The sequence below is a fragment of the Solea senegalensis genome, linkage group LG2 (assembly GCF_019176455.1).
Source record: "Solea senegalensis isolate Sse05_10M linkage group LG2, IFAPA_SoseM_1, whole genome shotgun sequence".
Taxonomy (NCBI): domain Eukaryota; kingdom Metazoa; phylum Chordata; class Actinopteri; order Pleuronectiformes; family Soleidae; genus Solea; species Solea senegalensis.
In genome coordinates this window covers 18,047,165-18,063,779 of record NC_058022.1, presented here as the reverse complement: position 1 = coordinate 18,063,779, position 16,615 = coordinate 18,047,165, and the positions used below count along the sequence as shown (strand labels likewise).

The 16,615-nt window shown below is 39.0% G+C and overlaps 2 protein-coding genes across 2 annotated transcripts in view; both read right to left on the bottom strand.

Annotated features, from left to right (window-relative positions):
• Positions 1-906: 906 nt before the first annotated feature.
• sec22a (SEC22 homolog A, vesicle trafficking protein) lies at positions 907-8,917 on the bottom strand. The gene is made up of 7 exons (XM_044019538.1): positions 8,802-8,917; positions 7,220-7,430; positions 5,479-5,642; positions 5,115-5,294; positions 4,263-4,381; positions 3,705-3,770; positions 907-3,328 (listed from the first exon to the last, which is right to left on the bottom strand). The coding sequence occupies exons 2-7, from the start codon at positions 7,399-7,401 to the stop codon at positions 3,128-3,130; spliced, it is 912 nt and encodes a 303-aa protein (XP_043875473.1). The 5' UTR covers positions 7,402-7,430; positions 8,802-8,917; the 3' UTR covers positions 907-3,127.
• A 4,855-nt stretch (positions 8,918-13,772) lies between these two features.
• pdia5 (protein disulfide isomerase family A, member 5) overlaps positions 13,773-16,615 on the bottom strand; it is a 52,555-nt gene continuing 49,712 nt past the window's right edge. The window contains exon 17 of the mRNA XM_044018532.1: positions 13,773-16,069. Coding sequence (XP_043874467.1) covers positions 15,989-16,069 — 81 coding nt within the window. The 3' untranslated portion in view covers positions 13,773-15,988. The remainder of the gene's footprint in view (positions 16,070-16,615) is intronic.

Here is a 16,615-nt window from a genome sequence, read left to right as displayed (position 1 = left end):
ATAAAGAGGATTGCCTGTACTTTGTGTGAGCGTTCACCTTAGCATTGTCAAAATTAAAAGCATGTCTTTTATCCAAGACTTCAGAAATACACTGCATGGCCAGAAGTACACGAACCTGAAATAGTTGAATCAGATTCCGGTTGAAACATTTACATTACTTGCTATAAATTCATCAGTCACATGGATGTAATGCTGGAACTAGGGGACAGTTCCAGTGAGAACCATAACTCCCGACTTTTTAAAGCTTACCTGAAAACCCATCAGCATGATTTGGACCTGTGCTCATGTGTTACTGTAGTCTACCAACAGATGGCACCAGTACTACATCATCAGGTTTGTTCATGAGATGCTTTGTCTTGCTCTCATTGACAGAAGGGAATAGAGCAACATGATAATTTGCTGATTAAAACCCTGAGTGACAAGTCATCCATCTACAGCTCTAATATATACAAGTGAAATCACTGGCTATTCAGTGTGCAGACTCACTTTTCGAGTCAATACTCGATTGAATTAAAATCTCATTCTCTCCATTTAAACCAAATAACGTAAAGAAAATGTAAGAATTTGAGCTGCTCTCATGAGGCACACAAGTTTCTGTCGGGCTCCTTCCAGAGCAACTCAACCACACACTGGAACAAACACACAGTTTTAAGGATTTTGACCTTTTTTGAACAGCCAAACTGCGCGCACCCTGATGGTGTGAGCGTTCCCCACAAAAACGTTATTACCAATGACATTCACTCGAAGCATGGTGAGTTCAAATCGTCCTTCAAGTGGTCTGCAATTTACACCTGGAGCACCGGTTTGACATTAAACCCACATACTTTTGCAGTCCATTAGTCTGCACATGGAGGAAATTGCTGTCCCTTACAATAAGGCAGACACAAATAACATCAATTACTATCATCATAATACTACGAGCACATATGCTTCTTTATGACATCATCACATTGCATTATTCTTTGAAGAGCTAATTGATATATCACCATTATCACAGTGATATGCGCAGTGTGCTGCATTTCAAATGGAATTAAAAGAACTAACCATGTTACATGAGCGACAAAAAAATTGACAATATGAAAGCACTTCTGGTCTCAGATATGCTTTAAATCCAGTTTTCCAAAAACATTTCTCACTTCATATCAGAGCCTTGCTTTTCCAACACTCCATTTTGTGAATTTAACTCTGGATACACTTTAAATGTCCGTACTACTGTGCAAACAAAACTGGGGATGCAACACATACAAAAATTGCAAGCAGTCAATTCTGGTGTTTTAAAGATCTGGGGGGGGGGTTACATAAACCAGGAGAGTAGCCGTGAACTTTTTCCTGTTTTACACAACACACGTCTCCTGTAGCTGCTGTGGAGAAAAGACTGTAGACACAGACTATCTGAGCCAGTGAAGCACAATTCAGATCCAATCAAGTTAGAGCCACATAGTGAAAAGAACTATTAGGTCATGTAGGTGTGGTGCCGCTGTTGGAAAGCAGAGAACATTCAGAGAGTGCAATCATGAATCATACACGGCTGCAGTCCCTGATGAGATCTGTAGAGCAGATGCCAGATGGACATGGCGCACAGTTGCGTGGCTTAACTCATTTTCTTTCCATTTTAACTCAATCCAGTGAAGAAACAATATGACTATATTGGCACAACTGCTACGGCTATGTATGAACAATGAATAAAGGCATGACTCATCTCTATACCCTTCCCCGTTTGCTGGGATATTGCAGGAAGCCAGGAAATCTACACATAACTTCCCAAACACAGCTCACACCATGTAATATTCTAAATGTGAATGTTGTGTTAATATCCACAATACAAGCAAAGAGAGATTTTTTTTTGTCCGTCCTACTAACTGGCAGATACAGCCATGACTTAACCAAGGGGCTCGGTGGGGGGAAAAACAAACCAGAGGCTGCTCAGATGATACACACTGCCTCTGGCCTCGACATCACAGCCAGTATCTTCACATCGCTGCCAACACAGACTCTTCATTAACATAGTCACATGACAGTGGCACATCCTGGAGGCTGTGTAAGTGAGCAAGTTGGGAATAAATACTAGCAGGCAGTTTGCGTCTGATGCAGCAGGAGTTTGTGTCAAGTAAATGCAAAAAAACAACAACAATAACACTAATAAAAAAAAAAGTGACCATAAAAGAAATACAATTTATATAAATCTTAACTGAACACATGCCAGTGAACAATCAGTAAATAAATAGCAAAAAATGAGCTGTCCACAAAATGACAAATATGAGCAACATTAGATATAACAGTTGGCTCCCGAATACAGGAAGCGCCCAAACTGTGATACATGTACAAGAGGCAGCATTGCATAGTTTTAAATCAAGACGTTAACCAGAGTCGTGCATCGTGTCAGCTTACCAAGGGGACATGTTCAAAAGGTGCATGTGACAGGAAGAAAATGAATAAATAAAGTAACTGGATAAAAGCAGGAAGTGGGTAAAGTAAAAACAAGATGGGGAAAATGTCAGATAAAGATATCAAATTGTATATTTAATTTCTGTAATTTCTTAATACTTTTGGTTAGATTCTACTCACATGGATTGAGTTATGTATCATAGGCTTGAGCACGTAACATGCTTTGCACTAAGTATACTGTGGGTTAGTTGTAATTTTAACAAATATTTCTTGTTTTTTTTCCCTTTTAGTACAGCTTCTTATAATGATGTGTTTCGAAAAAAAGTTATAAAGAAAAACAGTTACATTCTTCAAAGTAAAAATATCATAGATGTGGTGTTGATTGTGTTTTAGACTAGATTTTAGAGGGTCTATGGGTGCTGGAAGAACTGAGCTTTGAAAAACTGGACATGCAGTATGCAAGACTCTGACTTAAACTATGGCAGCAATGACAAACGTAGACATATTTATCTGAAAATCGTGAACAAACCGCAATTCATTTAAAGTTGCTGCTGACTTTCAAGCTCAGATCTGCTGGGATTGAGCAAGGACTACATTTTTTTTACTCCTGCACTGGAAAGACATTTTTTTGGTTGCCGATTCGTCCTCAGACTGGCTAGAGCTGTGGCGCTGTCTTCTGCTGCATTTCCAGGGCATATGCGAGACATCTGATGGAAAGTCCACTTGTCCTTTAAAGTTTGTGTCAGACATTATAGTCCGGCGCTTTGCCCAGTGGTTGCCTCAGTTTTATCTGCAGCGCCATGAAGGCGCCCACCGCCACATGGAAGAGGATCTGCCACATGTTCCTCAGTTCATACAGATACATGTTGGACAGACAGATGAGTGCAAACGCCAGGAAGGACTTACTGTTCCTCCAGACAGAGAAGTAGGCAAACAGGTAGCACTGCAAACAGAGAAGAACAAAATAATTTAAATGCGTGGCTTTGCGTGGCACACTGCAATCAATAATGTCCTGAGCAATAATACGTCTGATGAATGTGTAAGAAAGTATGTCTGATAACTGTGTTTCCCCCATCAATTTACCAATTTCCAGCAGATTTTGTTATGGCTCCAAAAAAACAAAATCAAAAAGGAATTAAATATCAAGAGCTGCACAAAAGGAGCTTATGAAAATGTTATAGAGAAGGTGGTGGGGGGGTGGTTGAAAGGTATTGAGCTAATGTTAGTCTAGCTGACAAGCTGCTGAGCTGTAAAGTGCAGGGCCATTAGTCAGCCAGTCAGCCAGTGATGAGCTGCTCTTACTGCAGACTATCACTTACCTGATACAGACAGGCTGCTGTGCCGAGGAAGAAGGCAATCACATAATTAAAATCTTCATCGTCATTCTGCAGAGGGGAAGCAAATACATAAAGAAAAGCGTTTTTTTAGTCATCCATGTCTAGACAGGGCATTACAAACCTAATAGGAAGGTTCCGAGGTTGCCCTCATTTATGCTTTTTTCAATGTTTCTTTTGGTTTGGTGGACTTTACTGAGACATTTTCAAGAAATGAACGCAGTAAGGAGAATATGTCTGACTGGCTGTGTGACAACATAGCATTAGAAAAAAATTCCGATAGAGCAGGAAATGATCTAAGATACAAAGTTACAATTTCAGAATAATTGTTCAAAGCACGAGAAATACAACACACAGGAAGTACACAATGTGTTTGTCAATTGTGATGGACGATAATGATGGATTTCTGTGTAATAACATGGATTCCTTCATTTTCTCCACCTCCATTTCTTCGTTACTTATATTTTACCTCATCTCAAAGCTTATTAGTGCCATTATGACTGTCAGCCACAACTAAGCCACATTTTCCCTTCAATCCTTTACCTGCAGAATGCTCTCTATTGCGTGGACTCCTCGCAGCAGGTTCAGGCCTCCACAGAGGACACTGAGTACACAGGACACGATGCCTGGGAGAGTGACTGGCTCCAACGTCTGTGTGGGGGCTGAAGATATGGAAAAAAATATATATAATTTATTCATATGTATATAAAATTTATAAGCAATGTAAAAAGATAAATCCCACAATAGAAACACTAAGCACAGCATACACTGTCTTTAAATACTCTGACCCATTCTTAATATCAGATTACTTCACCCCCCCAGGACAAAATGATTTATGTTATCAGAAAAAGTAGACAAGGGCACAGGCAACCAACAGAGAACAAACAAAGAGTGGAGGAGAGGATGTCAGGCGAAACAACAGTTCTAAGTGACCCATTATGGCATCACTTAGCTTTGGACAGCTGAAGTGTGACGGCTCTTATCAGAGGGTTGTTTTCAGAGGCTACTGAAGGGTGACGGGATCTAAACCATAGAGATGCAACAGAGCTGTTCCTGAGTGATATATGACCACCAGACATGTATAATTTGGAAAATAATTTAAAATGATATGTACAGATCTGCTCCATATTGTAAGAATACACTGTTTACAGCATCTTCAAGATAGAACAATTATAGTAAAGTAAATGTTACTTTACACTGAAGGAAAATAACAGGAAAGTATTTTTCTTAAAAACAACATTTCTGACCTATATTAACAGTGGCAGATAATGGTTTTGAGACATTATAATTATCCTCAGATGGGAAATTCAAGTGTACTCCAACAACAAACAATGCATACTTGAATTATGTTTGCATCGAGTATGTGTGCAGCAGCAGCAGGAGCTCATGTCCTACCTATGCCCTTGTACTTGGAGGATGTGTGCACAGAGAACCCATTGATAGCTCGCAGATCCTCATGGGAGAGCTGATAGGGCGGTCGCAGCTTGATCTCTGTCTGCATGTCAGCCAGGTTGATCTTGGTGGACAGAGAACGAGGGCTGTTGTAACGCTGTTTGGTCTTCTGGATGAAGGTGTCTGATGGATCACAGTGGTTTGTAACACAGGGAGCAAAACAAGAAAGATTGTTTGTAGCTGAGAGAAAGACATCCTGTCAGGGTTACAGCAAGATTACTTTTATAAAATTACTGTTCAAAAACATTGCTTAGGGATTTTAAAATGTGAGCATTGGATGCTACCTCAACCGTACTATGGAGCTTACCAAATTCAATGAAAGAGTATGGCCGCACAGCGCTGCTGATTCGTTTGGGGTCATAGGTGACAATAAACTCCTTCTGCAGCTCATCCAGGAAGCAGAAGGCCAGCACATTAGGGTAATTTGCAGTGCACACCATCAGATACCCGACACCTAGTGAGCTTGTGAAACTGAAACACAAAAACAGATTTTCACACAGAAACCCTGGGAAACTATAATGAAAACATAATTAACTAAATAGTGCACAATATACAAACAACAATGACATTTCTGCTGCTGTAAACACAGTACAAAGTTATTTCAGCACATTTGTGCCGACTGTCTCATTATCACATATCCACCAAGAAAGAGAAGCATAATATATATATATATGCACCTGAGCAAACACTATCTGTGAGCATTGTAGTGTTAATTGCTAAGCTGAGCACAAACACTTGCTCAATTAATTTCCCCTGGTAGAATGACTCCCCTTCTAGTTTATCTGAATAGCAGAAAATACAGTTGAGGGAAAGCTGGTTATCACAGTAACATGGACACAGAACATAGTAGAGTCACAAACAAAAAAAGTTCATTAAGATATATGTTAGTGCATGTCAGTGCATAGCTACAGTACTCATATACAAAATATCAAACAGAGAAGGAAATCAGCTTACAATTATGATACTAATGCGGCATCTAGTTTGACCTAGATTTGAAAAACAAAAAAATATCTTTCTCAATTAACCCTCACGTTCATTGTGTTAAAGGTAATATGCATGTATTATGGATATGAAGGCCACTTTAGGTAAGTGAAGTTAGTTTCTAACAACTTGCAAGGCCAGGATTCACAATAAAAAATTCAAAAGGACCAAATGGAATTAATTTTAGACGTCACACCTTTAAAGCAGTGTCCTTTTGTTTAAACTTCAAGGCAAAAAAACCAAAGGGTCCTGATTTGACACATCATATAATGGATAAAATAAAAGGTCTTAGCAGCTCACTGGCCTTGAGAAAAGAAATCAACATCAATGCCACAAACGCCGTTAGAAAGCGTTCTAAAAAGTCATTATTCAGCTTCAACTAGTGCATCACCAACACAAGTGTTCTTCTTGTGGACAAATCTGTTTTTCATTATCTTGAGTCTTCAGACAAGTCACACAGATCAATACAAAAAGCAATCAGAAAATAAATCATAAACTCACTCTGGAGTAAGAGAAAACTGTCCAGGGATACCAAGTATTTTGAATTCTTATTACTGTAAATGTTTTTCCTCTCTTTCTTAAATTAATTATTAATTAACTCATTTAATTTATCTTGTAAAAAAAATATACATGAACTTTGCTGTTTTGCATACAATTATAACAGCCTTCAATGAATCAGTCTCTTTCTGGCCTTCACTGTCAATTGACCTACCCTTTTGTGCTCCAGGCTGTGAAACATTAAGGCTTTGTTTTTTTAACAGAACAGTTTCTAGTTCACTGATGGTTGATTGGAAGCTTTCTTGCGGCCATGTCCTTTGTTTTAACAAGACTAATTAGCTCTTAACATTAGGGCTTGAGCGATTCAAAGCATTTCCCCGAGCACCGTCTGAGCTTTAAAGAAAAGCAGACACTTAAATTAAAAACCTATCTGTTAAAAAAATATTTCCATCATAGCTGCATTAGGGATCAAGAAGATAAAAGGAGTCTAAATCTCTATTCCACTGAATATGAAGGACCCTGCAACGGCCAAAATTCTACACTTTAAATCAATATCCATAAAGACTTACTTGACATTGTACGGTCCAGTTTTAAGGGTACAGCGGTCGGGAAACTGGCTGAGTTTTTTGGAGAGAGCTTTGAGATGCTTCTTGGTTTCCTGAAGTTCTTTATCCTGCTCATAGTCGGTAGATGCAGAGAGAGGCAGGCCGTCCCCGACCCGAACCACAGAGGCAAACAACACCATTGACATCTTAAAGATCTGGCAATCTCACTGAAGGCCTGCAAGCAGATGTAAAACAGTAAAGAAAGCTTGTTAAGAGCGTGTGCGTTTAAGATGCAGTCTAGCTTTAGAGTATTAAGTCTATTACCACTCAACTCAATGTGTCATACTCTTGCATGAATTGTCAACAGTGTTCAAATTAGTTTTAACTGATCTTAAGTTTAATTCCAATGCAATAACTGCTAGGCTGCATTTCCTTGCTCAGTTTGCCAGAAATACAATCTGATTATGTTTGACTTATAAAGACATTTTTTTCTGAAAAACTTTACAGAACAAAAAATCCCTGATTGAATCATCTGATTCAAAAGATGTGTATCAGTCTGAACACAATTTCAGAATTGTTATTTGCGTCATTCTTAACGCAACACACAACAAGTATGTAAAAAACTGATGCAGCAAAGCCAGCTAATCAAAATAACATTAGACATTTCAATACATAACAATCTCTGTTAGGAGGGATATTGTTAATTTTTCTTGTGTTTCTTATGTCAAGTTCTGCACTGGTTAGGTCTAAAATTAAAAGATCTGACTTGAGAATTTACCAGCAGTTTGAATATAACTTTTCTCCTTCATGTGTCTTCTTCATGACTCATAACTACGTTGTCCCACTTAATGACACTGCGAGTGAGTCAGACTTGGATGTAAAACTTGAATAATCTGAGTATTTGTATTAAAGCCTCTGCCATCACTGACGGGTTCACGGAGGCGTTGCAATGATTACCTGTGCATTCTTTAGCTTGTGTTTCTGAGGTTACTTTCCACTTTGATCACTGACATAATGCTATTAGCTGTAATTTACGCAATGGACAGAACCCGTCAGTGGCTGCGTCTTGGGCCGTTAGGACCACGGACAGCTCCACCGTCACTGGATGAAGGAGCGTCGAGAGGAAGCGATTGCGTGACGACACACTTCCACTTCACTTGTGGCTAAAGGCGAACATAAAACAGCTTCAGACCAAACTCAAGACCACAACACATTCAGTCGCTAAACATTAACTTATCAAAGGAGAGATGTCAGCTGAGACTGCACATCACTAGCTATGGTGTGAGAAGCAGCGTAAACTTTACTTAGACGCAACGATTCCTGCTAAAGCCCCGACAAAGAAGCTTCGTGTTATGTATTTACATTATGTTTTCATAACACCATCAGTGGTTTTCAATAAAAGGGAAACCTGCTACCTAGTCAAATTGAGCAAATTAACCTTCATTAGCAGCTAGCAGACGCGCCTGTTAGCCAATATTACCCTTATGCTAACGTTAGCCACCGGCTAGCTGCTTTACATACCCTTATCTCAGAGCCAAGTTACGGCCAGAACTGAACAAAACATGCATGTCTGACAATGTAAAATAGTAAATCTGGCATTTGATACCTGGTAAGTGAGTGTAGCATAGTGTGGGCACCCGTAATAGGCTGCTCTGTGAGTGTACAGTGAGCAGAGCAAAGGCAGCTAGCAAGCCATTGACAGCAGCGAAGGTTTGTGTTTACGTGGCTGTTTCGCTGTGCATTGTGGGTAAAGAAAGACATCCACAAATGAATGAAATCTGAATCCGTTGTAGTAATGAACGGATTTCAATCATGAACAGAGATACTTCTGTGAAATTACTCACTTTTTTGTTTCCCAAAAGTAAATTATTAACTACTATTAATGATTATACTACTTAATGACATTACAACGACCACTAATAAATATATTAAACAATCGATACTATAATTGTTCTTATTTTATCTTTTATAAGATTGAAATGCAAACTTTCTGTTCTTCCGTCTTATAGCATGGATGATGGATGGATGATAGATAGATAGATAGCATGCACTACTTTTTTTAACTAACTTTGTGATTTAAATGTTTCATGATTCTTTTGACTTTTTCAAGACTGCTACTTTCACACTTAATGTCAGTATTATCTGTTCTTATGGTAAGATAGTCTAATAAATAACATGACATTTCTAATAACTTGGACCCAAAACAGGACATTTCACTGGCATCAACATTGTATTTCCTGTCACAATACAGACAAAAACCTAATTGTGGCCAGAGGAAATGAAAACAATAAAGATACTGTTATCGGGCTCATTCTTCATATGTCCCTATGCAATTTCCCCTGAGATTGCATAGGTATCTCTCTCTCTCTCTCTCTCCCTCCCTGTGTGTGTGTGTGTGTGTGTGTGTGTGTGTGTGTGCGCATGTGAGCGAGACAGTGGCACACAGTAAAAGCAGATGATGGATGTCTGCTGCTGCTGACAAGTTGATAAATAGCCACAGGTCTCAGCAAGTGTTTAGTGCAGAGCATGACAGGTTGACAGAATGACTGTGTCTAAACAGTGAGACTGTCTAAACAGATGTGCAAACACATCAGCATTCAAATGTTGAAAATTTTCTCTTTCCCGGGATGTCATCATTACACATTTCAACTTTGAGCTCATGCATTCTTGAGAAACTTGACATGTCTGAAAATAAACCTTCCCAACATTCCCTTGGTTCAACTGCAGGGTTTTACTTTCCTGGAAATCCTTAAAATGTATTATTCAAAAGTCTTGCCTAAGAGCCAATATGATTATAGTTTCTCATAAAGTGAGAGTTCGGACAAAGTACAATCAGTTTTTCCAAGGACGGTGCTGAATGCCATGCTTTCATTTACATCTTAAAAGCTTAAGGACCATGAAATCACACCAAAATCTATGCCAGTGTAGCTGTTTACATAACTTTTAAAATGTTACCATAATTTGATTTTTTTTTTCCCTCTGGAAAAAATTGACATACCATGCCATGCCATCTGATTTATTAGATCTTGAAAATGTTTAATCAGGATCAAAGCTCAAATATTCAAGATTAATGAATGGGGCTGTATGTAGGAAATGTATTAAGTCATAAAATTACCATGACATGTTCTGTATTTATATAACACTTTTCTCATTTTGATGACCACTCAAAGCTGCTTTACACTGCGTTTTTTTTTATATTACATTTGCCCATTAACACCCATCTGTTCACGCATTTACTCACACATTCATACATCTACGTGCATTTTCTATCACATACGTTCATACCCATTCACATGCTGCTGGCACAGCCAGAAGTAGCAACGTGGGGTTAAGTGTCTTACCCATGGACACACGTAGACCAGCGGAGCCAGGAATCGGACCCACAACCTTCAAGTTGAAAGGTTGGCTGCAGTGGCCCTATATAAACATGTTAAATTGAAATACAGCCCGTAAAGAATATGTTAATGTTTACCTTTCATATAGCCCCTTTAACATTTACATGACAAGTTTACCAATCATGAGGAGTTTGACTCTGGCTGTAAATGATGAATGAATAATGTCAACTTGGCCTAAAGTTTGTGGATAATCCAGTCCACATGCTAGCTCCAGTGATGGTAACTCTCAATACTTCTGTGATATTTTAGAATAGAATAGAATATCACTTTATTAATCACCAACACAGGAAATGACTTGTGTTACAACACCAGAAAAATAGATTCAATAATAAATAGAAAAAAATATAATAAATAAATTGCAAATACAATATAAAATATAGTCAAATAGTGGTTGGTTGTTCATATACAGTTATAGAGTCTGATGGCAGTTGGTACAGTGGAGCATCTGAAGCATTCTGTTCTGCACTTGGGAAGGGTAAACCTTCAGCTGAATGTCCTCCCCCTCTGCCAGAGTTCCTTGTAGAGGGATTGGGTTATCTATCTGATGTAATCCTCCCAGTACAAAACAATGCCCATAAAGAAAATAGTTTCCCCGTTTTGAACAAAAGAAAATCACCAAGCCCTGACTTGACCCCTTCCAACTCATTTTAAAGAGAACCATCACTGTTGCACCACATATGTGACTGAATGGAAGAAACTTCCTGCAGCCAGGCTTTTAAGTCTGATGGAAAGCCGGTCAGTAATAGCTGACGGCTGTACCGACAGAGTGTGATTGGGTATGAAAGGTCTCTGATAGAAAAGGTCCTGCACATACTGTAGATGTGCTGGTATGAATGGGTGAATGGCAAGTAGTGTAAAGCATTTTTGAGTGGTCACCACAACTAAAAAAGACATATTGTAACTACACAATAGCCAATTTTTAGCACAATCATATGCTAAAAAGTCAGATACAGGTGTCCACATAAGTATTGATTTTAACTATACAATGTTTGCAGTGAGTTTGCATTACAAACTACAGGCTCTGTGTTTGAATGACCTGTAGCTAGACACTGTGGAAGTGGGGGACATACACATTATGGGAAGGGTATCGTTCAGGTTTGGAGCTGCATGATTTTTGCAGCTTCTACATTGATCTGTATTTTCTAAATATATCCTTTGCACCTCCTTCGATTTAATTCAAGTAATTGAGGCTTGCTAATCAGTTGAGCTGCAAGTACAGTCTAAGTTACAAACTAACTAAAAATACATTATATTTGTGCTGGAAAAATAAAGTACATAGAAGTATAATAGTAAAATAGAAGGCCACAGGACAAATAAAAGCATTTCCTCAACATCCTCAACACGAGTGAGGAAAGGGTGTTGAACAGAACTGATCATGAATAATTGACCCTGAATGTACTGATTAATTCAGCTGTACAACTGATGTTGTATGAGCTGGAGGTTGCATACAGGGTGTAGCTGTCAAATAAAATGAATCGAGGTCATTCTCGCCATTCATTACCACTTTATTTTAGCAATATCGTTAAAAGGACACTGCTCTTCTCAGTGTTGACTAACAGCTCCATTAGATTTCACAGAAAGTCAACATGGAGATCTTGCAGCAAAGAATGCAAATCATTACGGCCTCATGAGAAATGATCTAAAGAAATCTTTATCTCTCTCAAGCAGATACTCTGAGGCCTATTTATTTCATTGTTCTGGTGTTTGAGCCAATTTGTTGTAATGTAAGCTCATTGAATAGAAGAAAGACAAAAAAAAACAAGTTAACATGTGAGCAGAAAAGATTAACACAATTAACGGCAGGTAGTGAAAGCCCACACGGAAAGACTGTGTGGGCTTGTATGAAAAAAAATTACAAAGGAAAGGGAAGACTGAGAGCACACTGACATGACACGGATAAAACCCTGAGCAGCCCTAAACACATTCATCCATAAAAAGAAAATGGCTCCTCTAAATGGTGCTTGAATCCCAGCAGACCTTGACTTTGTATTAACTGCCATCCATTTCTTCAGCTCCTTTTTCACAGGTTAAAACTCTCCCTACACACAAAAAACAAAACCCAAAAGAGAAGCAATGAAGTAAACTCACCGGTAAAAAAAAAATGTTCTGCCCCTTTGAAAATCCTCTTTATTTAAATTAGGATTGAGAGGGTGTTTCTGCCCGTCCACATGGGCATTAATCAGCCTGCTGTGGCTGAACACGACAAGCATCCCAACAGCAGCACTTCATCTAAACTGACCTGTGTGGCCCTGCAAGAAACTTAAGTGGAAAAGTCACTCCTCAACTAGACTGAGATTCGAGGTCGAAGCTGTGAAGACTCAGCTCCACACGGGTTTCTCTGGACCTTGATGCTAAAATGCTAATAGTTTTTATTTTCCCCTCAGTACTTGACAGGCCTGTCATCAATGAAGCACAAAGGCTCTGGCAGTGAGATTCTTGACAACTGCGCTCACTGATGTGGCACTGGTCACTTCTAGGACATGTGCCACTTCCAAGCTATTTATCATAATAAAGCCATCAGTGTCAGTTCTGCTGAGTTCTGCTCATGGCCTGTTTGTTTCTCCTCTGAGATGCTGAACTGAGAAAAATGTCAAAATAAAGAGGCAAAAAAAACCCAAAAAAACTATTTGTCAGCCCAGTCACCCAACAAGGTCAACTTATATTTATTTCATTATGCCAAAAGTGTAGTCTGTGCTATTTTAATTTTAAAGAATATTCCTCAGAACACAAATTATGTCTATACAAAACAGAGATGATATGGATGAGGTCATTACAAACACTATTAAAAGTCATGACAAATTCTCATCCAATTCATTTTATTGGTGAATAATTCTCTCAGTAACAAAATAGTATAAAGCTGCAGGTGTTTTGAACTAAGTGTAGACGCCAAGTGGTTCATCATGACAAAAATAATCAAAGCATTTATGTTGGCATATCAAACTTTGATTAGCAATAAACAGTGATGAGGAGGCAGTCATCATCTTTCCATGATCAATAACCAAGCAAAAGTTAATGGATGACCAAGAGTTTGTCCTGTTGGCGACATTAATATGCATTTCATGGCCACATTTTTAATAAAGCCACAACCAGAACACGTTTAATGGTTAATCGATAACTATCTGAACAATAAAATAATTAACAGAGAATATCATAAATATATATAAAAAAGAAGGAGAAGAGTGTTTTGGAAATCTTTGATTTTATTTGTTTTAATCTTGCAAGGTCCGTACTGCAAGGGGCAAAACTGTACATATGGCTGGGCACAGAAAAAAATAAAAAATCAAAAAAAAATCAACAAAGGCAACAATGACTTCTTGGCATAAGTGTGAAAAATGTCCCTACAGAACACAAACCTTTGGGATTAGAGAGCGACGGTTGTTCTATTGTTCAACAAACACTGTGAAGATTTCTAAGGAAAACCCATGGACAAAGTGAACAAAGGTAATTGTTCCCCTGTATGAGGAGAATAAACACCTAATTACAGCGATATGTCAACATCTATCGGAATGAAAGGGGGAAAAAAGCACTTGAATTTTAATAGTCACATTAAACACTAAACACAAAAAGGTGTTTGGTGCCAGCCAGAACATGTGGGATTAAGAATCCCAATGTTGTGTGTGTCATGAGAAACGGTTCAGTAACATCTACTGATATTCTGATACAGCACAGAGAAAATTCCATACGTTTCTTTTCATGGGATACAAACAATGTTTGATTTGGTGACCTAAGGGCTCAAAATTATTCGGCTGGAATGCATAATTACAAACAAACTATTTCCCTTTAATTGTGTTTCGCTATCCCTGAGAACCATATTCATAATGAGGGAAAGTCTTGAATAATGACAGGAACTCCTACAGTTGAGCCTTTACATATTTAAGCGTGGGAGTTGAGAACACAAAGCATTGGAATAATAATAATTAAAAAAAAACTGCAACAGAGGTGATAACGATGGCTCTGAAGCATCAGTGATGTTATGCTAGGAGAAGCAGGACGGGGTCTGGAGATTCCACTTGTGAAGTCATTACTTTAAATAAGATGGAAGGCATTGGAGAGCACCATCCAAGCTACATGAAACCGTGAAAGGCTGAGGTGTGGCAGGCAAATGCAGATCAGGGAAAAACTGGCCGGTGCATTCACTTCGCTCTTGGTTCCTTGGTGTTCAGTTCAGCAGAAAAAAGATAGAAGCAATGAAGGTATAAAATACGATTCCTTAAACTTAAACAAAAACCCTGAATGCCCAAAGTGTAAACCAGACGTCTATAATATTCCAGTACCTCCATGAATAATGTGGGAGACAGGATTTTTAAGGATGGAGGAAAGTTTAAGCTGTGGACATTTTATGATCGACATGCATGAACATACTTAAGTGTCTCCTGTGCGTGTGTGAATAAGTCCTAACTGAGTAAATCCCACTCTGACTGAAAAACACAGGAAGTACAAGAGGTGAAAAGTCACTACAGTTCATGGGGATGAAAAAAGTCTGAAAATATTAAGGGCAATGTGCGTGAATATTTGGCATTTCATGCTCTTGACTTACTAGAGGGAACTGACACGGCACCAGGCCTCTGACTCCCTCCCACTTATTGTTTTTTCATATTTCTGCAATTCCAGCATTTTAATTTGATCTCTTAGATTTGTAAGGCCACACCTTTGAGCAAACAAATGTATGAGTGATCATGAAAGTTTGGAACCAAACAGAATATTGACCCGATGACCATGATTTTGCTTACCTCACATTGCTGTAGTACCTGATTACGTACAGTAACACTTCTCACATCTTTTGGCTATTTTAGATGTTAGTGTTAGAATTCAGTGATTTAACTGATCTGTGAGGATTAAAAAAATAAACAATACTCTGGATGGTTGTGGGCTTGATACGTGACAATTTAGTATGAAACTATTTGAACAGGTGGCTGTCAATATCAGCATGGGTCTCTTCTAGAGACAAAAAAGCAGGGATGATGGAACTGGATTCGGACTCCTGTGGATGAATAGATGGTGTAGCGTCCATCTTTAACCACCATAGGTGCCGGCCAGCCACACAGACCCCCACATGCCTAAGTGGGGGTCAGTATTGCATAGATACTGTATAGGGTTTAGCTTTTCACATAATGCAGTCACAGTGTTTGGGCAAAAACATGAAATCACCTTTTTCCTGCATATTTCCACCCAAAATATCCATCAGGAAAAAAAAAAAAAAAAAATCTCAAGTGGTTGGCGTGACTGTAGGTAATCTGTTGGTATTACAAACGTGATCACCATGGTATTAAAAAAATAGCCTTTCGTTGAGGTCATCAAGTCTCCCACGACAGTGCGGATAGGGCCCTTGTCAGAGTCAAAGGTCACAGTGCAATGACAAACTGTGCAGTGCGACGCCCCCTTCCCCCGCACGCCAACCTCAAAGCTCCTCCTTCTTCTTGACAACCTTTTCCTGGTCACGTCCTCTTAGGCTGCGCATGAAACCCGTGAAGCCGGCCTCCTGTGGAGAAAGTAAAATAAAGTCACTCGGACATTACAAAAATTCCAATTATTGTCGTAGTCCAACTATACTGGACTTTGAAACGACAGTGTTACAGTTGTCAGTCACCTGTGGATTGGACAGGCCTGTAAAAACACCATCCAATCATTTTGAATGGCCCAAATGAATTAATTGGATTGTGATGCATCAATCAAACTGCCATATGCCCCCCCTCTCTTCGTGCACTAATCGCACATCAGAAGACATTTCCTGAGCATATGCTCGATTGCAAATGTTCTAGTAGAAAAGGAGCCAACAACAGGTGTTGGTTACAAACGAAGAACTGTTTTTGGGAGAGCTACAGCCATGAAAAAGGCTGATGCAGAGCGATCCAACACCAGAGTGAACATCAATGCTGCGTTTGAACGGTGGAGACAACTGGAAGCCCAGAAAGAGCAGTGATGACATGGTGGCTCTGTTTCAACTGGACCGGTAGGTTAACTTTATGTCGGAGTATTTGTTGTTGTTCATCATCACGTTGTCGATTGAATATATCCAAAAAACTCA